The sequence below is a fragment of the Prinia subflava genome, chromosome Z (genome assembly GCF_021018805.1).
Source record: "Prinia subflava isolate CZ2003 ecotype Zambia chromosome Z, Cam_Psub_1.2, whole genome shotgun sequence".
Taxonomy (NCBI): domain Eukaryota; kingdom Metazoa; phylum Chordata; class Aves; order Passeriformes; family Cisticolidae; genus Prinia; species Prinia subflava.
In genome coordinates, this window is record NC_086283.1 from 8,455,869 (window position 1) to 8,482,068 (window position 26,200).

Sequence of the window (26,200 nt, forward strand, 5' to 3'; positions counted from 1 at the left end):
AAGGGAAAAAATACTTTCTTCTAATTTCAAAATTTAACTGTTCAACAACAGTGTATTTAAATTGAGATTTTTGGTTTGGCTGTTTGCTGAATAGGCCTATTTTGGTTTTATACTGTGAGAAACTTAACTGAAAAGAGAGAATAGAGTCAAAACTGTCTTCAAGTTTTCCTAAAATGTAGGGAACCATCCTGTATTTGAGAAGTATCAGGTTACTCCAGCTCTCCACTCTTACCCCTGAGCTGTTTGTGCTCCCTCTCTTCATCCCAGCTGCTCCAGGTTGTGTTCAGCTGAGAACTGGCTCCAGGTGGGCACTGGAAAATGACCTTGAGTCTTGCTTTCTGTGACCAGCACATGGCAATTTCCCTCCATTCCTTCTGTGATGAGGGGAGCATCTCTAAATATGAAAACATCTTGGGACTGTATTGGGTTTGCATGGCCAGTTTTATTTTCTCATCATACTCTGATTTGATGGGTAGTAAGTCACATTAATCTTCCCGAGGCCGAGTCTTGTCCATGATAATTGGTGATTGGTCTCTCACTTCCCTTGTTTGACCCATGACCTTTCCATCTTGTTTTCTATCCTCCCCACCCAGCTGAGGAGGGGAGTGAGTGACAGAGCAGCTGGGGTGGGCATCTGACATTTGTCCATGATAAACCCACCACACAGACTGGCATAAGTAGGTGAAAGCTACTGTTTTTCTTTGTATTATTATCCTGTATTTTAAATGTGTGTAAAGCTTGATACATAGCAGCTATTTCCCATACCTCATTTCCTTTCTCCACAATTAAGATTTAGGCTAAAGTTCCTTAAACAGCCAAAGGAGTAGTTTCATTTACTCAAGATTGCCTCAGCTGCCTGGAAAATCTGCATATTTTTTTAGCTATTATTTCCTGTGGCGGGAAAAAAGTGCAAGGTTTTATCTTTGTAGTACCTGCAGCTTCCAGGGCTATGTAAAAATAACAGCATGAGGAGGAGGAGTCCAGAACTTTTACTGCTTTTTAATCAGCCCATCCTTCTTCCTTTCCAGCACAGAGGGTTTTTAATGCTAGCATAGTAGGAAAGACACTGTCACAGCTTCCATTAGCAAACAGAAGTCTTTTTCTTTTTTTCCTAAGTGTTAATCAGAAGACTGTTGCCTACACTAAGAAGTAGTGTGAAGACAGATCCTTTAAATGGCTGATGTTCCTATGTGAAATGTTCATTCCAGTAGTAAAACCTGCTCCCAGAGGATGGTTCAATGTGCTAGCTGTCTCTGTCTTGTCTCTGAACATACATAAAGCTTTGCTTGTGAGAGTGCAGGACCTTACATCTCAACTGTGCTGATTACTTAAGGTACCACCGGGGGGTGAACACAGGCAGAAAAAGAATGATCCTTGTTTTCAAATTGTGGTAGCCAGTGCCATGTAGAATACTCCTGAGTCCTGATTCAAGTGTGCCCTAATGTCTTGGCACACAGAATCTATAATTCTGGCATGGGTTGACTGTGGGGTCCCTCCCTTCAGAATGAGATAAGTGATACTGTGCTTTTCCCTCTAATAAGGCCAAGTCTGACTGCATTTATTGATAGCAGTGCATTAGCAAAGTCGGCAATACAGGTACAGTTTGCATCAGCAAGAGACTTCCACTGCAACATTCCCAGCCTCCTAAATGAAATACAAAGTCTTCTGTTGGTATAAAAATGTCAGTTAGGATTGTGATTCTTTGAAGTATTATATCAGAAAGGATTTATAGCGCAGACCAGGTCTTTTAAATCAAGTGTTTAGCTTGAATATGTTAGATAGGCTGTGCTGAAAAATGGAGACGACTGAAGGGAACAGTTGCTTTCTACTTTGATGTTATAGTTAGAATGGAATTAACAACTGTATTTTCAGGAAAGGAGTCTGTTCTACAGGCTTGTTTGACTGAAGTTGTGTGTCAGATCGAGGAATGTAGTGTAAGGCAGGAAGAAGGAATGCCTGTCCGAAATTTGAGAAGCATGCTTCCTATTAGTAAAAATAACGAAAATAGTCCTGTGATTTTTCTATCCCCAAACCAAATTGCTCTGTATTCTACTATAAAAATAGCTACCTGACTTTTCTGAAATGTTTTAGAAATTGGTGTGGTAGTATTTTACTTCCACTTAAGTATGATGGTTTTTTCATAGAAGCCCAACTTCTGATATTGTCAATAATGTGAAATGATAGGTTACTCTGGTTCTAGGAGTGCTCCCTCTGGCTGGACTAGGGGATGCTGGTGACACCTGTGTCTAAAAAGAAAGATCTAACACAAGGCTCTGCTTTACAAACTTTTATCAACTACAGCTCATAGTAGTCACAATCTCTGGAGCAGCTGGAAAAGAACAGAGCTATGCTGACATTTGGAACCTTGAAGTGTATTTTTAAACCTGCTTAGTATTTTTGATAGTGCTTGAAAAGTTCTAATATATTGATCAATTAGCTAGGATGCATCCTAGAAATGCATCATTTTATCTGAGGGAAATATTTCCTCTGCTAACTTTGCAAGCAAATCTTGGATCACATATAAAGCTCTTTGCTTCTGAAAAACATCGTGTTTTAAAAAATAAATAAGAAGAAACATCTTTACAAAAATAGATTTTTATTATTACAATAATTTAAAAGATTTTTTTTTTACTATTTCTCAACAAACAATATTATAATAGGAATTAACAGTAACAGATCTGTGGGAACAAGGATTATCATGGCTGTGTTTCCTAGTGCAGGTGGTAGGTCCACTTCATGTATCTTCATTTTAAAAAACTCTTAAAATGACAGCAGAAGTATACTTTAGTGTTTGAGGGAGGTAATTACTCAGTGAAGCTTCCAAAGATGAAAATTCAGAAGGAATAATTCTTCAATCTGTGTTTGCATTGGAAAGCTGAACCCCTGCTTGAAGATCACGTGCACCATCCAGCCAAAGGGAAGATGGTGAAGCACAGAGGTGCCAGAGGTCAGAGCCTAGGACTCTGCTGTGTGCTGGCTTGGGCATTTCCTGGGGTTCCAGGTGACCAATGGCAACAGGTAAAAATACTCCCTGGAGAAACACTTCAGTTTGAGTGGACCCAATCTTAGAAGTAGTTGTACATATTTATTGTGACAACAGCTCAAGTAAAACACACATTTGAACAAATGGAAGATCAATCCAGTAGACTGCAGCCTGTCCCTGCTTCAATCAAAATAAATTTGTCATTAATGAGAATAAGAAAGCTCTTAGAATACTGTAACCTTCCCCACATTGAAAAAATCCAGTGGCAAAACCATTGCATATTCTTAGGAATTTCTGGAGCCCTAACACAGCTCAGTTTCTAGTATGTTAAGCACTATCTTAACAAAAATATAACTGAGCAAGTCTAATATGAATTATTGTAAATCTCTTTAATTTGGAAGGCTTTGGATTCACGGAGCATCTCTTCATTTTCTGCATTTGCTGTTTGCCTTCATCTAAACAAAAATAAAAGTTTGTGATGTATTCATACAAATGATAATGGCTAACAATTCAATTTCTGAAATGGAGTAAGCCAATCCACCTGGGTTTCTAATTATGTACTTTTAGTGGATCTCAAGTTATGAGGCTATAATAAAGTCATATAATTCTCCCACAGTGTAAAAATTATTACGGATCCTAATCCTACACTGGAATTCCATTTGGCCTACTAGGAGTTCCTTGGTTGCCCCAGAAATTCAAGGAAATTTAGGTGGTCTACTCCAGTATATTCATCCTTCATTCCTTGTTACTTCAGGATCAGGATATCTAGCAAATATTTTGGAGAGCAGCATTTGAGTACGCTTTGAGACACCTTCACAGAGTCTGATTTTTCATGGGAAATGTACCTAACACTCAAAATCGGAGCTCTCCCTGTGACTCAAGCTGAGTTCTCAGTGCTAAGATTTCAGAAATCTTTTTTTTTTCTGACTCTTTCCCTTGATTAATTTCGCTGTCTGAAATACAAAACTTCATCATTGTGCTTACATGACTGCATTAAGCTTATGAAGTACAATTCAGTAATTTCTAAAACTGTTTCAACTATTGCAAAGTACAGATCATCTCCAAATAAAATATTCTAAATTGTAAGACAGAGCTGAAAACCTTCTTGTGTATATCTTCCCCATAATCTCAAAATATAAAAGCCAAAGCACTAAAAGGGTGGGGGTGAGTCTTTCAGTCCATTCTTCCAAGCTGATACTGCCTCTGCACATTACATTTAACTAAAGGTGAAGCTTTCCATAAAAGCAGCTAAATCCATTCATAAAATGGTTGAGAATCCTTTTTGCTTGCTATGGGGACAGCAAGATTTAAGTGCCTGAGGTGATGTACAATAAGGCAGAATAATGCTCACTGGATGGCAGTAGTTCACAGAGATTCCCACACCAGATTCTGGATATCCATCTCCAAGAACTCTAAAAGTTTCTCTATCATCTGATTTAATCCAGCACAAATTTCAGGTTTAATCTCTGTGATCCCCTGCATTCAGTCTCTGAGCAAGACTGGCAAATTTTTCTACCCTTTTATGAAAATAACCTGAAAATTTAGGACATTAAAGAAAATCAAACCAGGTTCTTTAGCATAGTGGAAACTATTGTGTGTAGCAATGGCCCTAACTTTTCTAATCCTTTCTTTGCTGACTCTTCAAACTATGGGAAGCAGCAACTCAGACAAAAGCTTTAGAACAGTATTTGTATACCCTTGATCAGCAACACTACCTGCCCCCCCTGCCCTTGCTTTTGACAGTGTTGTCATTTTTATCATCAGTACAAGCAATTATGCAACACAGAAAATACCTGATGAGAGTTTACTTTCACTGACACTATTTGCAGAAGGCATAATCACTTTTTTGTTTCCTTTTTGCACCAGGTCTTCACTAATCACTAGGGGACCTTGGCATTGATGTGGTGAAATACCTTGTGATGAGCACTTGGGTATCAGTGAGAATCAGAAGGAGGTGTTTTCTGTTTGCTGTCACCATTCAGTCTATTTTAAGTGCAGGGCATCAGCCTGACCTAGGAATCACTGCAGTCAGTGAACTTAAAGACACTTATTCCCTAGATATTATGATCTCTGCATCTGACTTAAGGAATCAGAGAGGCATTAAATATTCATTTAGAGGCACCACTTGACTTTTTTTTTTCCTTTTTTTTTTTAAACAATAAATTTCCCAAGACTAATTTCATTTCACTACACATATCTTGCACTAAAGCAGTTAGTGTGGAGACATGTGGATTTCAAACCTGGGGCACTTCCATATTGCTACAAACTGTTTCTACCATATGAAGCAGTTGTGTAATTAATTGAAAATTATTACTTCTTTATGTCACAGTACCTGTTTCTAGTGTCCCCTCTTTTCCTTCCTGCATTTCCATTTTATCTAAACATACCTTCTTCCCTGGGACTAGTCACTGGTACCACCACACCTGGTATGTTTTAAGTTGAAAAGTTTCCTTAAAATTTAAGCCCTTTTTCTTTTCCCAATCCAATAATCCCCATTGAGAAAAAGGGTTCTTCTCAAAAGCAGCTGAGGATAAAAACAGACAATCAAAAAAGCTCAAGTTTTAAGATGTGTCTGTGTTCACTGAGATAACAGTTCTGGAACAACTCAGCCTACAGTATCCCTGATGACTGAATTTGTCCTTTTTCAAGGCTAATTCTCTTCATCTTGAATATTATTTGCTAAATATCATGGAAGAAAAATGTAATTTCATCTGTGATTTGTACTTGTAGGTTGAATCTTGATGTACGACACTTTGACAAAAGAGAAAATTATGGAGTAATAGAAAAGCAAGCTCTTCAGCATGTTAATCAGAATCACTCTTCCTGTTAAATGTTTCCTCCCTCAGGTCTTGACAAGGTGATGGCTTTTGGAAAATGGAGTTTCTCAGTATCATCTGTGCGCTGCATACCATGGTTTCTGTCAATCACTTGTGAGCTTGCTTTGCTTGCAGCAAACCTAACAGATGATTATTCTGTCTGCTTCAGAGAGTCTGGCTCAACAGGCCCTTCCCCTCCTAAGCATATGTCATCTTCCCTAGATAATTAGATGGTACATATCCCTTCTGACCTTTTGCTTCAGCTAACCACCATTCCTTATTGCCACTCAGGTCGGAAAAGCGAAGTATCCTCACCCTCTGGTACTCCTGAAGGCTGAGTTCTTGATCACTTCTAGCTTGAAATGCATAAACAGCATAGAAGATCTGAAAATGGAAAGCCACATAAACAAAAATCAGAACTGAAAAGTGTAGCCACTTGTTACTGTGTAGCTGTGTGTCAGTAGCAGTTCTGTATACAGAAAACAGGTAATAACATGTACAAACCAACATGGCGTGCAATTTATAGACAGGGCCAAAATAAAAAGTAGAATTGAAGCATCTGGGGAGTTTTGCATGATGAACAAACCAAACTCCAAGACCTCATCACCTTACAACACTGGCAAGGTTTTCAGCTCACACCAAGTGGCCATGGACTGGATGAAGAATTTCCAGCAAGGTTTCCTCATGCAGAATCACCTTTCCTAAAGCTCCTGTACTCAAATGTGGCACATGGGTCACTTCTGTGCCTTGCTGATCATCACTCTTGTCACAGCTTTCTTGTCAGCAGTAAGTTGAAACATGCCCCCAGCTGAGCTATTTTGCAGGGTCCTGCTCTATATGAGAACCTTGAGGCATACATGGCGTGGGATAATGCAAGTGTGTTTCCTGTGACACAGGATGCAATTCACAGTTTAACCAATTCTCTTTTCCTACCTCACAGCTGTTGGAGTCTAGAACATCCCTCTGGCCACCCTGGAGGGTTTGGAGACCAGACAGGGGGGTCTGGGATCTGTACAGGGGGGTCAGTTAGACCCACACGGATCCCAGGAGGACACTGACTCTGATTCCTGTCCATGGGAGTGAACACTCACATGCAGGAAGAATCACAAATCCTAAGAATTTAAAATAAGTAGTGGATGGTTTATTATAGAATATAAATATAGAAATTAGGATTCTTAGTATATGGGGCTGAAGAGACAAGATGGAGGAATTGGGGAGTGGCCCCTGTCCTCCTTGTTCTTGTTCTCGTCCCCCATCTTGTGCTGAGTTGGGTTTTAGAGATTGGCTTAGAGTAGAACTGACATGTTAGTATAGGTAGTAGGTATTGGTACAATTTTGTAAATAAAAAGTACGTTGTGGACGGTGGTTGGGTCAGGGGTACCATACTTGAGGTGCGGGGCTCTCTGATCCGCCCAGTCTGCCGCGTGTCCTGCTCTGCTGGGGATGCCTCACAGAGCTGAGAAAGAACTAAGATAAGGTACCCTGCCAGGGAGGCCTGGCAGAGCTGAAAAAGGACTGAGATAATGAAGAATAAACAACCTTGGAAATGTGCACTGGCGGACTCAGCTTGTCGTCTCTACCTCTGGTGTGAAACACTTAGGGCAAAGAGAAGACTGAAAACCTTATTACCTCTGGGAACAGCAACCCAGAGGAAACTCCCAGGGAACAGCAACCCTGGGGGAACCTTAGTACCTTGGGGAACACCAACCCCAAGGAGAATCTCAGGAAATCAACAACCCTGAGAACAGCTGTTTAAGAGCAGAGAATAACAGATTCCTATGTCACACTGACAGACTGGTGCAATTCTTTTCTGGTGTGAAAGGAAACCATTTAAATGACTAACAGTATAATTTTAGGTTTTAAATGGGAACAACAAGAAGACAGACACAGTGCGTATCGTACTTACATGCTGATCATCCATACCCTGAAGAGCACTGGTCCCTGAGCCATTAATTGCAGGATTTTCACAGAAGTGAAAAGGTAAGCTGCTGTCAGTAGGGGGCCGTGAAGAGATGAAGAGGCTGATGTCATCAAAATCATCATCACCAAAGCCATTTTCTGCTACATCCTTCTGCGCTTTGGCTGGATTGTAAGGCCTCAGGAAGGAGGAATACACGTACCCTGTGAGGACTAGAAACCAGAATAAAGAGACAGAAAATAAACAGCAAAACATTGCTAAAATAATTTCAAAACCAACTGTTTTATGCAGCTGTCAGTATGACAGAGGCAAACAGATGGGGCCGGAATGAAAAGAAATCAGTATCCCAAAGGGAAGCTGTTATTGGGATATTTGTGCAGAGAACATACTTCCTGTGTCAACAAGCCATCTGCTTGTGCTTCCAAAGGGGTCCTTTTGCTCCACAACAGCCACCAGCTCTCCCTCATGCAAGTCAATATCTAATTCCTGCGCGGCATTGCACTTGCGCTTAGCCTGGTACAGCGACTCGGTGCTGTACGTGGACAACAGTTTGGACCTGTGGTCCTCTGTTTGGCGTGGGGACTCCAGCTGGAAACAAACAAATCATATTTGTCCTCAGTAATGCCGGGGCCATTCCCAGATAAAAATCTGTGTATGCTGCATGTGGCAACTGACCCAGCGTTTCTACACACAGGCTAAGGAGTTACTTACACGGGGACCAAAGCTCCTCTGCATATGCAGGAAGAACCTGTCCCACTGCTGTATTAACAGGTGAGCAATAAAGGGCAGATTTATAAGAAATGTAGGAATTTCACTAATTAAACACCTCTTCGTCTGTCCTCTGCTCTCAGAGAGGTGGTGTTCCGTATGTGAACTGTCTCCTACTTAATTCCTTTTCCGCAGCCATGACCTTTGAATTCCTATGTAATATCACAAAAAAAGCATAATCCAAAAATGGGCTGAGGTATGCTAAGACCACATAACAACTTACATGATAAGGCATTAGGCAAAAAAGTCAGTGGTACCCAAACTGGCTGCTTTTTGTGTGAAATTACCTCTCTAAATGAGGGCAAGATGCCATTAACTGCTGGAAGCATATTCATTTCAGGGTTTGGTTAGAGGGCAGGGAGGGGAGTGCTGCACATCAGTGGGATCTTAACATACCACAGAAGCAAGAGCATCTGTGCCTTCACTGATGCTAAAAGGAATTCTACAACTGCCCCTGCTTTTCCTGTAAACGTGTACCCAAGTCCTTATTTTACTGTAAACTAAACTCTTAAAAACCTCCAGAAACATCTGATGAGACTGGGAACACAGATTTCATGGTGGGCGTTCTGAATCTTCTGCTGTGGTGTGTATGTTTGTGCATATACGTGTAAACACCAGTACACATAACCACAGCTGAGCACAAGGAAAAAAATCTGAATCACAAGACTAAGATGCACTATAAGAGTATTTAACAAAAGAAGTTACCAAAGTTTACATATACCTTAGCCTTACCATGTGCTTAAAGGCCTAAGGGCAATCAGAGGAAATTTCAAGTGGATTTTCAGTATAAACATGAAAAAAAGTGAAATATTTTCAGAAATTACTGGTCAATGAAAAATTCACTCCAATAACCTGATTCTGAGCCACAGAGATGAGAAGAACCCCAAACCTTTAGGTAGCATAAAGATGGATTTGTTTCAAAAGTGATTGAAAGAGGATGCTTCATACACAAGTTGGATGTATGGTACTCACCGGAGAAGGAACAGGTTTCTTTTTTTCCAAGCTCAATTTTCTCTCAATAAAGGTTACACTGCTGTTTTCTTTTACAAAATTCAGCTTGTGAACCTCCTCTATCAATTGATTTTGCACTTCACAGATGCTTGAGGAGGACAGCTGCAAACACAAATGTGGGTTAGATCTCATGTACAAAATGGTAGGGAGATTGGAGAGAGCAGATTTAATTGGTTGAATGCTAGGAGTCAGGAAATCTGACAAGTTATGCCTATTTTCAGTAGAGCCCATAAGCAGTGCACTCTCTACATGTATGACATGTAAAGAGAAGAAAGGTCCTTGCTTAAAGAAAGTTTCTAATAGATGCTATTACATTTAAAAGACATAGCAATTGAAGTTAAATCATTAAAAATATTCTAAATGGTGATAAAAATGAAGAGCTTTGCATTTATGCTACTGAGCCACCTGCTTTCAGATGCAAATGGGCATATAAGCAGCAATCAGAGTGGCCAATGTGCTGCAAGCCTTGGAGTAGTTTACCCCACAGCTGTGTGTCTGTGCAACTGAGAGCTGCCAACAGGTTAAAAATTGTTGGGTAACTGAGTCTCTCTCTGTGGCACTGGATAAGTGCTTTTCATCTATGCCTAATACCAAATGCATTTGCTGATGTAAACAGGAAAAAAAGAAAAATAAGGTAATTTTGTAGCCAGACCCTCACAGAAAATGATGCCCAATACAACAGCTTTCAAGACATGAAAACAACAAATTACAGGGATAACATTTCTTCATGTGGAAAAAGCCTTCATTTTCCCATTAAACACCATAGCTCTATGTTTTGATCCTGACCTCGTTTGCTTAATTCTTCAGCTGCCCCTTACTATGCTCTGTTCCAGCCTTGATGGTTAGGAATACTCCAGAATTGCCTTACTAGAGTGTGTTTCCCAAGCAGCCTTGCTTCTGTTCAGGTGAGTGTATTTGTATGTGTGGAAGGCATTGTTGCAGCCCTGTTTCTCAGCGGTTCAGGTCCTCCAGGCAAGGATATTCATTACTGCCAAGAGATATCTGCAGGAGCTTCTGCATCATATTTGGGGTTCAAAGCAACTTGATTTTCATAAAAATTATTTCATCAAATCTCCTAACTTGTTTCTCTTTTGCAGTCATCTGTGGATCTGCAGTTCTAGCAGCAAAGGAGGTGTTCATGTACTTTCTTAGAGTTTCGTGTATTTTCTGGGCTAGTCAAGCTACATGCTAAGAAATACTAGCAGCTGCGTTCTTTTTGCTTTGTTGTAATATTCTTGCCATTACTGTCACTGCAACAGCAGGAACAGTTCCATTAGGATCAGTCTCCATGAAAAGCCCAGGTCTGAGAAAAGTTCAGAACCCAATTTTCTCAAAACCCACTCTTGAGTGACCTCACTGTGGCCTTCAGTACATAAAGGGGACCTACAGGAAAGCTGGAGAGGGACATTTTACACGGGCATGTAGTCACAGGACGAGGGGGAATGGCTTTAAACTGAACAAGGGCAGGTTTACATTAGTTTACTGTGACCCTGGTGAGGCACTGAAACGACTTCTGCAAAGAAGCTGTGGTTTCCTTATCCCTGGAAGCTTTAAAGGTCAGGTTGCACGGGGCTTTAAGCAACTTGGTCTAATGGAAGGTTTCCCTGTTAATGGCAGGGGAATTGGAACTAGATGGTCTTTAAGGTCCCTTCCAACCAAACCATTTTTATTCTATGAACTTAATCTTTGAGTTTGCAAAGAAAAAAACCCAAATCTGACTGTGCTCAGCAGAACAAAAAAAATCACAAAATCAGCAAATCAGTGTAGCTTTGTAGAAATGTGTCCGACATAATTTTAGACAAAGCATACAGAATGAAAAAAAAAGACAAATTAAGGCACAGCTACACCTGTTTCTAATGTACTTACTGGAATAGGCACCACAACAGCAGAGTTTGATTGAAGTGCCGCAAACATAATATTCCTGAGGAGGGTGATGAAGCAATGTAGACAGTTCAACACAATCATTTTCGCTGCTCTGTTGAATACCTGAAGTTCTTCCACCAGCTGTGCATTTAGAGCCTCATATTCTTTCTTTGCCAGGTCCAGCTCTTCTCCAGCTGACCTCTGAAGGCAGCTGTTGTAATCCAACAACTTGTCGTAGCGCTTCTGGATGAGCTTCTGAGGGCCTGGAAACAGGGCTTGCAGTGCTGAGAGGGGAGTCAAGACAAGCTTGTCCAGCTGAGCCATCTGTAAAGTATAAACCAAACCTACTCATTACCTTATTCACACAGTCCTTCAGATGCCACAGGGGTTGAGCCTGATGGCAGCCATCAGGCAATCTGTTAATCACTCTTCACACAGCATTGCTGCCAGTAGCAGTGCCAAGCAGGGTCCAGCACGACTTAGGATCTCCTTCGTGTTGGGAGAAGTATCACATTTTCAGCTTACAGTGTCTGCTAATGGCAGTGGTCCCTTGGAGCATGCAGCTTCTGCCCTTAGGGAGCTGCCACTGGGGGAAAACAGCAAGGACTGGTCAAGTGGTCAGATAAAACTGGGATTTCCTTAGCTGGAAGGCCCATACCAATATATAGTCTAAAGGCAATGAGATCTTATTAAGCGGCAGTCTTGAATTCTCTCAAAGCTGCTTTTATTTTTTTCCTTCTCTCCTGGAAACAGCTGTAACTCAATTCCTGTTTAAGCAAACACAAACAATCACTTGATTTGATTAAATTAGGCTATGCTTGTTGGTTTTATATCTAGTAATCAACAAAATTAGACACCTGGTAAAAAAACAGTCTTCCTCAGACTTTTCCATTAGTCTCTAATTGTCTCAAGGGATTAATATTGCATGAAATAAAATTTATTTTTGTAAGTAATTTGTTCAAATACAGCACAGGCTTGTAGTGAGTGAAATTCATCATCATAGTAAAGATCTTGGACATTCTGTGTGTGTTAAGTTGTTGGGTTGGAAGTGAGAATAAAAAATCAGCTGCCTCTGCATTTTCAAAAACAAACCAGAGTTGAGGAGAGATCCATTTTAGCCACAGAGTTGCTCTCCAAGGCCAAGATGATGTACACTGGCTAAACTGCTCCTATTTTATTTCCACACGAAGAACTGGGCTGTGTTTAGCGAACCAGTTTTTGATGCATTAAGAAAACAATTCTTCCAAACTGCTGGACTTGATTTCTGAAAAAGAGACTACTGGGAATTTCTGCCCTGAAAATTTTCCAAAAAATCTAATGAGAGAGGAAGGTATACATTATTGACAAATGCACAAAGGGAAAAAAACCCAAACTATTAACCTGAGTCCTTTGCTGAGATTTCCCTTGATAACAACCTTTCAGGAAAACCCTATGGGTTGTTCAGTGAGAATACCTATTCATTGTGCAATGTCAAGCCAAGGGTGTTTTAAAAAAATCTGTATGCATAGGATAGACAATCCTTGTAATTTTGTACATCCAAGTCACGGAAATAAACAGATATTAAGTATAAATTAGCAATGGTTAATAAAAATGTCTGCAGTTAAAATAACTAAAATTAAGTTGTTGTTTTTTGGGTTTTGTTTGTTTTGTTTTTTTAATTACATAGACCTTCAGAGTAGCTAGGTCATGAAACAATAGCTGTTAATTTTTTTTCCATAAAAAGTTTTCTGTTTCATCTATTGTGGAATTACTTCTACTTTTGTTTTATGCTTCTGAATATGGGGGCAGCTTCCATATTGGACACATTCACCACTGTAATGATGGAGAGGTCATATCTTGCACTTTATGCAACCATTCATTGTAAAGACATTGAAAATATTGTTTTGCTTACTGAGATTAATTTTTGAGATAGTTTTCAGATGTGGGAATTTCAAAGGAAAGGAAATACATCATCTTTCTTCCCTGTCACTATCCTCGAGGTTGTAGTCTGTCAAAGAGCCTTCTGTTTCTTGGCAGACTTTCAGTATTTTGGACAATGAATGGCTATATTTGAGTCAGGACTAAACTAGGAAAGTGTAAGGAAATCTCCACCTCTGAATTTTTCCAGCTTGAGCAGCTGTTTAAAGAAGCAGCATGTCCCATTTTGAAGAGACATTTAAGTAGCTTATTAGAGCCAGGCATTAGAGTTCATTTTAATTCTGAAAGCAGAAGACTACTTGAAAAACTATTACAATTTTTAAAATTGCTTTATTAATTACTATGGGCTATATTTGGATTTTTCAAGGTTTCCCTATATGAAGGATTTGACAGCACTATATTAATATCTGGACTTGATATTCCGAGGCCTTTTTCCAGTTAATAAATCTGAGATTTTTACAGATCTGTGATTCCAGGATCTAACAGTACATAAGCATAATATCAATCACAAAAGTCACTCAAACTGCAAGTACTGGTAACAAAACTAGCAAGACAACAATATGCTGCTCTTTTCTGAAGTTCAGATGACACAAATACAGGATTGTTCAGGTGATACAAATTTAACACAACAATTTTAGTATAAACCCAGGAATTTAGCTTGACAAGTTTTCTTCAGTTCTAAGGAAAACACAATGTATTTATATTGTATTTTATCTTAGTTCTTGCAGAAATTCAACCAAACCCCCCCACTTATCTTTCCCAAGAGATTCCTAAGCCTTTTTTTTTTCTCTTCTCTTCTCTGTCCTAGTCTTCCTCACATACAGTTGTTTTCTCAGACATACAGATAGCTGTGTAACACTGGACATTGCATTAACTTACAAAGTCTTCACACAGATTTGCAGTGTTGGTCTGTTCTTCTGAACAGTCATTGACTTTGTCATCTTTATCTTGCAGGATTTCCTGAAACCCAATTATATTTTGGGCAGCCAGATGTAAAGAATCCTAAATGAAAAGATGGTAGGAAGATGAAACTATTACAATCTCTTTTAATATGCTACATTCACTCATGCAGCTATTGCAATACTGATGGAATCAGAAATGTTTTCCATCTCTGACACCTGTGCAGCTGCTGTGCAGTTTCCAGTCATTGTGAGGTTGTTTACTGTGATAATATTTTCCTGTGCTTTGTCTATTTTCAATGAAAACTACTTAAGAATCAAGCTGTTAATGTTCAACTGAAGAACTATGCCCTAAACTAATGAATATCCCACTGGAAGTCAGCTACTCCTCAGCAAGAAGACAGCTTACCAATCTCATTTGGGGGATTAAATAGGACTACAGTGGTGTATTTCAGTTACTCCGAATTTAAATCTTAATGAAGTGCGGATCCATTTGGATAAGGAGCTGTCAGCACCATTCCAGGCAAAAGCCCTCGTTAGCTGATCTCCCTGGCCTTTCCCTGTCTGCAGAACCAAAGAAGGTGTGTTTGTGATAAGCCCCAGCCAGCTGGTTACTGATCTTGACTGTCAAACAATGTCCCTGCCTGGTTAGGGCACACTTATACTTTTCCAGGCCTCATGCCACCTACAAGGCTGGCAAGTAGTCCATGGGAGGGACAGGTTGATAAATCACAAGCCAACCTTCATCTCTGGAGAGGAGGAATGAAGCAAAGGCATTTTAGAGAACTCAAGCACTCTGTACATCTAATGCTAGCCCTCAACACAACCTAAACATAGGATAAGGGAAGGAGTCCTTCCATCCAGAATATGTATTTTAGGATGTTTTAATTCATGTGGCTGCAGCTCAGTTCTCCAAAGTTTAATGAGAAGCAGTTGGTCCTCCACTGCAGCAGATGGGGGTGACAGCTTCACACAGAGATTCAAAGTCACAGAGATTCTGTGCCACCAGACAGCACCTTCCTCTCTGCATCTGTGGGTCTCCAAAGAACCTGCTTCTGTCAGAGGAAAATCGCGGAAGTGTGGGCTTCAAAACTTCCTTGCCATGGTAATGCAGTGGCAGCACAGCTTATTTATTTGATATTCTGATGAAGACAGCCCTGCTTATAAATAATTTGGTGTTGCTCAACCTGTGGCAGAAATGTGTGTCAAACTGGTTATGGACAGGGTTTGTGACCACAGATTGCAAAAAGGCCTGTACCCACCTGGAGATGTTGCAAACAGAGCGAAATGTTTTTCACACACAATTTCACAGTCTTCTCTAGACTTTGAAACAACTTTTCTTCCTTATTAAAAGTTTGATCTTTCACCTAAAATAGATATTTGCATGGTCATTTTGGCAGCCCCAAAGAGCCTGGCTAATAAAAGAAAAACACCCAGACAGCTGCCGGAAAAATCTCTGAACTCCTCCCTTTGAAAACAGATCAACCCTTAATTCTCCGAAGCTCCAGCTCTAATTCAAGAAAAGTCAAAACCTCTGGGCAACGCAGCAGAGAATCTAATTTTTAATCCTTGTAGAAGCAGGGAGTCGCTTCGCTACAAGCCCACCGGCGTGTGCCGACAAAAGGCTTCCCTTCCCTGCGTGCTGCCGCGCAGGGAAGGCGGGGGGAAAAGGCGGGGGGAAAGGCGGGATGTGCGGGATACTTCGCGCCCGGGGCGCTCTCCCGCAGGCCGGCTGTAGATGGAGCTGTTATCCCAGAGCAGTGCCAGCCTTCCCTCTGGAAACGCCGGCAGCCGGGAATGGCCTCAGGAAACTTCTTTATGCCGTCTGGGAACACCCTGGAGACGCGGTCATTTCTGTCCGTCTCTTCCTGCAGGGCCTCCAGAAATCTCGAGTCACGTCTTAGTGTTTTTGCCGTGAGAGCCTCAGCGTGTTTCAAGACGTGAGTTGGGAACTTTCTCAGTTTAATTAAGCAGGAGAGATGGCTGAATCTCTACTGGATGCATTCTGATACTAAAATGATCCTTGAAAGTTTTAAGCTTAATTAGAAACAAACCCAAAAAGACATAAACCAGAAGTTTCTAAAGTTTAAAAAAAAGAGAGAGAGAGAGAGAGAGAGAGAAAGAAAGAAAAATCATATATCCTCCTTATCAAATTTAATTCCCTTTTCCTCTGATTTTATAGCCTTGCTGATGTCTCTCACATTCTGAATACAAAAATTTCCACCGTATAAATAAATGAACAGAAAAAAATATATGTGGGTGGTTTGGATCAGAGAAAGAGGGGAAACACTGATAAAAAACAAACCAGGGAAAAATGGCATGTGTCTTGTAAAATCACATCTGGAAGGGCAAGTGACCTTGTGTAATCAGCCACCTCATGCAGTGAGCTGCAATGGATATCACTTTCAAGGTCATTTTTAATCGATTTTCTTTGAGATTTCGGTTTAGGCTTTCCTGAAAATGTTTATCCTGCTAGGTTTTGAATTACAACTTTGAAATTATGAAGGAGCATTTTACTTTTGGCAGCCCATCACCCATCAGACTCATCACAGGGTTCTTTGTCTCTGTAGTTTTGATGGTTCCAGGTCTTGCACATGTAGAGGCAAATCCTGTGGCCTTTCCTAATTAGAGACATTGCTCATCTTCCTTGGTGGATTCCAAACCTTAATGCTACAACATGAGCAAGATGGACTGAACATGTTCTCAGCCCTAACAATAATTATTGCCAGGGTATCTGCAAAATGCTGACCTCAGGCTGAGGTTCACAAAACCACCACTCACTTCCTCTCTGCTGAAGACCAGAAGTTTGAGAAACTCTTGTGTAAAAAAGGAAAAGGTGGAGAACACATTACATTATCTTCTATTTCAATCACAAAGATCTTTCCTGTCTTCTGTGACAGTCAGAAAATGACTTTATGAATTAGGCAGGAAAAAAAAGCAGCACCACAAACTCCATTTCCAACATGTTTTGAAAAACACCCCATGCAAAAGCAGAACTGAAGCTGGCTGCAGGATGAGTAAGTACCTGAGGTTCTCCCCTCGTCAGTATTTTCAGATGGCTGGTGACCCTCTTGGATTTCTTGCTAATGGAGTGAATATTCAGTCGGGAAAACTTTTCTTTAAGGGTTTCATCATCATCATTCTTCCTATACTTCAGCACTGCAGACAGAGAATTTCATTACATCAGTAGTCTGTATTCACAGGACTTTTCACAGGGATAGGCACACAAATATGAAACCATTTGAGAGCAGATACTTTGATGCCATTTGCTGTAATCTTGTGTGAAAATGCTCAAGAAGATGAAAACCACATTATCAACACTAACCTTGGGAAGAGTAAAGTTAGGGCTTCGATCTGGCAAGTCAAAAAAAAATGTTGCTACTACTGCATAATCTTAATTATTATGAATGTTTGCAACTGCATTACAGACACTATCACATGAATACTTTCCCTGTTTTCATACTGGAATTACCAGTCAGGTAAGATAGTTGGCTGACGACAAGGGACATTAAGACACTGTTACCCTCTTGAAACTCAGTGTGTTATGCAACTTGGGTAGCAGCAGCCAAAACTGATGTAGTGAAATATCTGGAGCTGAAACATGTCTTGTAATGGCCAGCGCAAACCTACAAAGACAAAATTTGCTGTGTTCTTTTCTTACCTAAATCTTTCCTCCTTTTAAGTTCATTGATGTTCACATTAATGTTTTTCATAGCAAAAAGGGCATCTTGTAGCACCTCGTGGTCAGGGTGAGAAATAGGAGTTGAGTTCAAGAGCTCCTGGAGTAACAAGGGATATTTCATCAGCCGTTGCACTGGTTTGATCAACAGGGATCCCAGGTCCATTAAATTTGGCTTTCCTCTGTAATTTACACAAAAATAATCATCACAAAATTAGAAATTCTTTGAACTGCAATTACCACTCAAGTCAAAAAATATGCTACATCTGTGAGGGAACAGGGGTGTTGTAAATGAAACCCTCCTGTCGCCCCCTCAGTGAGAAACACACCCCAGGTCTCTGAATTTTCTGTTTTCAGAACTTTGCTTAGGCATTAGCTCTGAAACTGTCCCACTCAGTTTAAAGGTGCATGTGGTATAACTTACACATCACAACACCCAGGAAGGGAGATGTAGGTGGAAGAACAAATAACAGGAAGTTTGAGAAATGCATGTAAGCAGGGTTGTTACATCCTGCTCTGGGCCCTCAGGCTTAAAATTGCAACATCTCCATGCTGTGAGTAATTGGATGCCTGTTCACAGTGCATCCCTTCTCACAGCATGCCTGACTTGGCACAGTGACCCTTAAGCTTTACTGCCTTTCACCTGTGGTTTTTCTCTGCTGGCTGCCAGTCAGTTACTTCTACTGATGCTTCCAAAGGGTACCAAATCTGGCCTGGGGAAATGTTGAGCATACAGGATATTCACACAGGCTTGATCCAACCTGCTGGAAGGCTCCTTTACATAAAGGCAAAGCAGGCAACCGGCCAAGGTGGCAGAAGGATGAGAGTAGGACAGCCTTAGCTTCCAGCATGGGCACAGGGGTGCTCTGTGGCTCTAGGCTCAATCCCCACTGGCTGGGCAGGGACAGCAGAGCAGCATCCCCAGGCATTCACGTGGCTCAGGCCATGAAGGCCCCCCTGAGCTCTTGGGCCCCAGCCTGCTGAACTGAGCTCCAGCCCTTCTCCAGACAAAAGCCTTTGCTTACACTCCCCAGGCTGGAATGGGAGGGGCTGTGCAGTTTGTAGGCTGTCACAACAGCCTCGAAGGAAAGAGGACAGGACTGAACCACATGTGCATTCATTGCTTTCTGTGTGGCTGGCAGTAACATGGTGTCTCCCCAGAACAGCCAACACCCGGTGGCCAAGACCAGGGCCAGTCACTGCTGAGGTTCCAGCAGCAGGACAGACATGTCCACGGCCTCCCCTCATGACAGCACACTCCTCAGCAAACCAGGCACAGCTCCAGCACCAGTTACCTGGCACCTCCCCACTGAAACTACACATGAGCTGCTGGTAACAGTGTGGAAGGCAGTAATGCAGAGCAAGCTTTCCATGTGTGTGCCCAAAAAGGCTCTTTTGGAGCAGAAAAGATTTTCTGACATTAACTATGCAAGAGTTAAGGGTAGACAAAGAAGGATTTCTGCATGTGGAAAGATGAAATAACACAATGTAGAAGGAAAGTGCAAAAAATAGGGAACAGCCACATGGTTTTGCAGGCTGACATCTATTGTTTTGTGCAACAGAAAGAGTAAAAGAAAAAAAACCCCTTCATTCTTACTTTTGTATGTGTAAAAAGTAAAAGAGACAATCCTTACTTGCTGACTAATTAACTAACAATTTGAATGCCTTTGAGAAGAGACATCTGCATATTTAAAACATCTCTTTCAAACAGCCATTATCTGTAAAAAAGTTCTGCATGAAAAAAAAATTAACAGTAGATGCCTTTTAAGGCTTCTTCATGTCCCGAAACCTTCTCATCATTTCAATTCCCCTCATTTCCCCTGTATCTTACATTAAAAAGAGAGCTGTTTTTCCTTCTTTCAGCTTCTGGCAGCAATAATGAAAAAAAAAATCTTAAATTGTTATTGTTTTCTCTGAAAAGCCCTATGAATGCAAATCTATAAAAGCTGCCTCATGAATGGAAAAATCTTAAAGTGTCTTCTCTTTATATAGTTGCACTTTGGACAGCTGCCCAAGTGATAAACAGCCCTCTGTTTGGTATCTGCATGACACAGTCTTGCAATATGGTGTGAGAGATAGCAGGTTCGTTATAAGATAATGACTCCCTGGGGCACTAAATGCCACAAAGTTCGACTCATCTAATTCTCCCCAGCAAGATTAGCTGAGATAGCCACTCTCCCTGGAGAGTCCCATTTGCAATGCATCCTGTTAGGACCCACCGGCGCTGGGCAGGACGTGGCCTTGCCACAAAGACTCAAGCAGGAGAGTAACACCTTGTGACATCTATTGTGCAGGAAATTAAGTTGGTAATTCATTTGTGATGCTACTTCAGCCTTCCCCACATATTATTTTGACTTTAGCAAGTGTTCTAAGTCACATGTAACTGCACTAATCTCACAGCAAATTATTAGTAGTGCGTGTAGTGCACTACTAATATATATGTATATATTATAATATATTACTAATATATATGTAGTATATAGTATTATAATATAATACTAATATATATGTAGTGCATAGTACTGCACTACATGCAGCTGGCAAACTGCAGTGAGCTTCACTGCATAGCCTCCCTCCTGCCTCCCAATAAAAAAAAGTCACTGATACAGACACATTCCCACTGGTTTAAAAAGCCTGTGGAGGTGAGCTACACAAAGGCAGGTGGGGCAGGATTTAGTTTCATTTGTTCTCACTACAAAGCAGCTTTGTCCAGTGGCAAACATGACAGCCAGTGTGGTGCAGCCGGGCTGAGGCTGGGGTGCTATGCAGCTGCCAGTTCTGAAATGGTGTGCAGGAACCAGGCTGTAGCAGGACTCAGAATCTTGGGCTTCATGGTCTACTATGCATGGCTTTATTTTTGTACAAGACATGCAGGGCAAATAATTCACTGTGCCATAAGTCTCTCAGGCAAACCCAGGGAATTCACTGAGGCCGCACAGTTGTTAAGCCAAGCAGAATTTAACCTATTGAGCTGCTAGCAAAGGGCAGCACTGTCTGGTATTTACGTAATTGTTTTCTTGATCATGCTTGAATGAAAAGCAGTCTGGGAGCAGCAACATCACAGACGATTTGGGGGGATTTATGCTGTATTTTCTAGTTCAACAGTAATCCGATTTTTGGGTGCAGTCCTGCTCAAGGACAGTTGCAGCTCTGCAACCTCTGATTTGCAGGTGCTGGGACTTCTTGAGTGCCCTGCCAGTGAGGTAGCCAAGCTCAGGAAGGGTCCCACAGCTAAACTGCTCATCGCACTCTGAACAGCTTTGTAAGAGTCCTCTTAAACTCAGAAAGTGAGTTGTCTCCTACACCCCACTGAAAACTGTTTGAAGGAGAAACCAGACATTCATATCTATTAGGGTTACACAAGGCGGAACAGACAATCTTGTGTGATTTCTCTATATGTTGGTGTCTCACACGACCATACTGTGACCCTCTGGATATTTTTACCTCTTGGAGTCCCACTCCTTGTGGCACAGGAGTACAAAGGAATATCCTTTATCAAAACAAAGTGCAGAAAAACTATTTCCTATCACAGACAAAAGCTTGAAACCCCCCAAAGTAGAGTTTCAACTACTCTTGAAGTTTTTCAAAGTGTATTTTATGCAGATCCTAGTTATAACATGCAATTGATTGACTGATTAACAAATTCTCTGACTTAACAGGTCTATGCCTGTCCTGCCAGTATAGACCACACTTGCTCCTCCTTTCTCCTAACATTTTGTCTGGGGTTGTAATCTTTCTCTTCAGTTCAGACAACCCCTCCTCTGACCTCTCGCTGCAGGTAACTACAGGCAGTGCTGCATTTCAATGAACCCAACCAGCTGGATGCCCAGAAACTGCAGCTGTGATATATTCTCCTTTACAACTTTTCAAAGATGTCACATTTGGCACAGAAGTCCCTTAACCACAACTCATCAGTGGCCGGGGGAGTTTTCTGACTAAGTTGCAATGAGCATATTCTTTTCTGATGTTCTTCCAGCCACCATTGGGGGAAGATGCAAAGGTGGGCTTCTCATATAGGGCTACTGAAGAAGTTGTAAGCTTAGAAATAGCTTTACATGAAGGCCTGCCTGAATTGTAGCAGGAAATTGGATTTCAAAGACTGATATTATGCTGTTGACAAACACTCTTGCAAACCTCAGAGCATTCTGTGTATGTCCTGGAAAATTCTCCAGGTTATACTGACATAAAAGGCTTAAAAACTCCACCTCTATAGCTGTAAACATACTAAAGATAAATTAAGGATATTTTAAAGATTATTTTATATGTAAAAAAATAGTACTTACTCTTCTTCGTATCTCTTTCTGCAAAACAGAAGAAAACAAAGCATGCATTAGATTCCTCCTAAGAGGATTTATACCGATCAGGAGATTCTCAGATACACTTCAGTGACACAGAGTAGCCCTGACTTAGGGCCACTTAACTTAGGTTTATGGCTGCTATGTGTCAGCAGAACTGCACAAAACAGCCAAAGGGCACTGGTGAATCTGACCCTATAACTTTTTGAATGGACAGCCCCAAATGAGAAAAGACTGTCAGAAACGTGGCTTTGGCTGTGAGACCCAGCCTTGTCCTCGCATTGTTAGAGAAGGAAGTTTGGATCACTCTGCTAACATTAATACAAAAAGTAAAACTAAACGTCATTCTTACACTTTACATACATTTCTGTCTACTCTCTTTAAACAGAAATGTATTTTTAGAAGAAAAATAATACATTTCAGCCTTTTAGTGTATAGAGTCAATGAAGCTGTGAAGTTTTTTGTAGACTACACATCAACTGAAACCTCTCTGGAGTAGGATGGTGCTGATGCATCAAGGACTTGAAAACTGTAGTTTGCAAACATGTGCATAGAATGTTTTCTTATGGTATGAATACACTCAAATGCAAGAAAACCAAACGTTTCCATCTCTGTATCAGGCTTTCCTGACGTCACATCCTCAGCCACAGTTTTTTGACTGCCTGCACTCTTACCTCCTGGCCCACCAGTGCCTAGCTGAGCATCTGGAAGCTGCTGCTTTCATTGCTTCTGCACTGTCAACATTTTGTGTGCTTAGGACGTCCCTCTCTCCCTGTAGTAGTTGACCGAGCTACTTCAGGCTGAAAGCTGAACAGGTAGTTGCCAGCATCCTTTCATTTTTACCAGCTGCATTTCTTTGGCTAGGCTAGCAAACAGTTTGCATAATTGCTGCTGAAACAAGGGACTCTACAGAAATTGGATTTGCACGTCTCCAATGCAGACACCTACATTTTGGGATAGATTTTTTCCTCTTCAGTCAAAATTAACCTAGCTAATTAAATCTGATTTGTCTGTACAGATGTGTAGAGTGCCACTCTCAAATTGCTCCTGATATAGAACAGGTTTTTCACATATTTCAGATATTACTCCCAGGAGAAACTGAAGCCCATACTAATGTCAGCTCATTTAAGATTTTTTAAAGTGGAACAATATTCTTTCCAAGAGAAAAGAAAAATATTTAACAAGTAAACATTTTTCAAAGATAGTCGGCACCAGCCCCCACATTTGTTATGTCTCACAATGGAAAACAGCCTTGTTTTGGTAACAAACCTGCATAGTTTTCTTCCTAGGGCAAATATTCTCCAATGAGTACCAACAGTTTTAGATGACCACAGTTCTGAATCTCAGCATGCACTTTCAGGTCTTAATAGTTGAATTGACTGCAATCTTTAGCACTGGGAAAAATCACAACATAATATACACACACCAGTGCTTTTATTGCCGGTTCCTGTTTAAAGGCTAATCAGGAAAGAATAAGACAAAACAAGGCTTCATTGTAAGGAACTCCTTGTCACTTCCTGCTAGCAAAGGCTAGAGTGGCTTAGCACAAAATATCCTTTCTCTTCACAAAGCCCAGCTGTGATTTTGGAACAGGAGCATCTCTTGCTGGCTCTGGAATTCAAGTGGCAACACCCACCCTAGGATGTACATGGATGTAATTTTTTATCTTTATTTCCTTCCATGTCCCCTTGCCTCAGCAGCACAGATAAACAAATGACAGTAGGGGCTTCTCTTGATTAGTCAAGAAAGATTATTGTAAGCATCAGCACTAAAACACCCACTTAGGGTAAAACCTGGCCATCCATTAGCCTGAAGGCCTAAGTTTACATGAAAATTTATTTCTTTCATTTTCCAGGGTAGATAAAATTTGAGAACCCTGCACATATACTTTGTTATATATTTAACAACCAGACACATTGCACAAGATAAACTTCATTTTCAACATAACCTGTCTTCAAAGCAAATATTCCTCTTTTAATATTTTTAATATTTTCCCTCACCACTCTTTATAGATTTCATTTGGACATATTTCCCATCTTCTAAGTATTAACAGATCTCTGCAGACCAATCACAAATTAGGGTGTGGTTGAAATATCTGTTGCTGATGAATACTCTTTTATTTGTGACAGCTTTACATCTCTCCTACAAGTGTGCAGCATGGGCCTTTCCTGGAGCTGGAGACAGACCTCTGGTCTGAGTCTGTGGCATGTTCCCTCCTGACAGCTCTGTGTGATGCTTTCAGGAAAGTAAGGGGCAAGGGGATTTATGGGTGGGAAGAGAAGAACTCTCCATGAAGTGGATGAGCTCTGCCACTAGCTGCAGGAGGAAGCTGTGTTGGAGGACAGATGGATCTGTTATTTGGCAACATCCCCAGTTCTCTACACATTTTCCCAAGGTGCTGCCGTTGGAACCAGTGGCACAACGCACCTCCCTCTGGTGGGAACTGGCAGCTTGCTCCACCACCATTTCCTCTCAGATACCCCCATCGGGAGGAGTTGGGAACTGCACAGCGGCTCCAGATCCTGGGGCCTTGTAGCAGCAGCCTGGAACTGCCAGTGCACTTGAGTAGCTCCATAATAGGCTATTGCAATTCAAGGAGCAGACTTATTGAAGACAGGGGGCAGCAAGTTTCCTGGGAGCTGGAAAAGGTGTTCCCAATAGCCCATAATATGATGCAGCGCGCTTTTTTTTTTTTTTTTTTTTTTTTTTTTTTTTTTTTTTTTTTTTTTTTTTCCCAGTATGGGGCACTGAAACTAAGGAAAGAGCAAAAGACCAACCTTTCTTGTGCTATTTTAGGCCATCTTAGAGAGAAAGAAATCTAATCATGGCCCCTGGCTTGTCATCTTTTCATGAAAGCAGCATAAGCCAGAGCTCCCAGCAAGCCATATAAAACTCCAGATTTACAGGGGATCTTTCATCTACATCCATTTAAAATGTTCCCTGCCAGGCAACTGACTATGAACGAAAATCATCATTTGAAAAGACCTTACTTTAAGGACTGTACACAGTCTCTTAAATGCTGCTTCAGTTCTTCATCCTTTTCATAGTATTCCAGCATGGTGTGTGCATCATCATGGTGATAGCAATAGATTTTATATGTGTCTTCTAGTGGGCCTTTAATCTGCAAGAACACTTCCCCTGTTAAGGAGAAAAACAAAGCGTGTCAAGTCAGACAACAGCATCTCAGAAGGAGTTTTATTATTCCACCACATTAGCCATGAGCTAGAAAGGCTGGCTTCCACTTTACTTCCCTTAGAAATGATCTTGCGTGTTTATGTGCATTATTTATTACATGTATTTCTCAGCCGCTCATCTTTGTCATAGCCAGGCACCATTATATCAGTGTTAATGCACAAAAATTCCCTCAGGGGAAAAGCATGAAATCTCTATACCTCACACCCCTTCAAACACCACCTCCTAATTCACTGCCCCAGATTAATGCCCCTTCATTGGAAAACACACAGGAGAGCTTAACTAATAAAGGGAGACCATTTTTGTGTCATGGGCTGGCAGGAGGGATGAATGTAAGCTTGGTAGTTTTCCTTTTGACTTTTTTTATGAATATGAACTTAAATGGGTAATAACAGGAATAATGACTCTATCTTCCATTAGACATTTCAATTTTATCTGTTTTGAAAAACCCTGAAATGGCAATTGTTATGACTGAGAATAGAGAATTTTCTCCTCACGACAGAAGAAAAACCTCCACCCTCCCCTAATTAAATAAAACCACCATGGATTACAGATATTTTTATATAATATCTAGGTTTACATAAAACTGAAGAGGGAGAACACTTCAATTTTCAGTCCTCCACACCATCATTTTCCCATAAAGAACAGTTGGGAAATTTAGAGGCACTAAAGTAATCCTACACTCATTTCCCATTTACTTCTGGAGCCTAATTCTCTCACCCTAAAACTTTTGTGTCTCTTTCTGTGTATGTAAGAAATCTGGGCAGGGAAGACATGCTTTATCTTTTCTGCTGAGATATTAGTTCAGTTCTTACATCCTTATGCAGCAGCCCCCTGATCAGCATCTTTGGAAATGCAT

At 40.9% G+C, this 26,200-nt stretch overlaps 1 protein-coding gene across 1 annotated transcript in view; it reads right to left on the reverse strand.

Annotated features, from left to right (window-relative positions):
- Positions 1-38: 38 nt before the first annotated feature.
- The window catches only part of ARHGEF38 (Rho guanine nucleotide exchange factor 38), a 43,500-nt gene continuing 17,338 nt past the window's right edge, over positions 39-26,200 (reverse strand). Inside the window, exons 4-14 of the mRNA XM_063421419.1 lie at positions 25,140-25,287; positions 22,138-22,155; positions 17,837-18,036; positions 17,201-17,334; positions 15,438-15,542; positions 14,156-14,278; positions 11,363-11,683; positions 9,458-9,598; positions 8,107-8,305; positions 7,706-7,929; positions 39-6,183 (exon numbers count right to left, since the gene is read on the reverse strand). Of these exons, the coding sequence (XP_063277489.1) occupies positions 5,998-6,183; positions 7,706-7,929; positions 8,107-8,305; positions 9,458-9,598; positions 11,363-11,683; positions 14,156-14,278; positions 15,438-15,542; positions 17,201-17,334; positions 17,837-18,036; positions 22,138-22,155; positions 25,140-25,287 (1,799 nt within the window). The 3' untranslated portion in view covers positions 39-5,997. The remainder of the gene's footprint in view (positions 6,184-7,705; positions 7,930-8,106; positions 8,306-9,457; positions 9,599-11,362; positions 11,684-14,155; positions 14,279-15,437; positions 15,543-17,200; positions 17,335-17,836; positions 18,037-22,137; positions 22,156-25,139; positions 25,288-26,200) is intronic.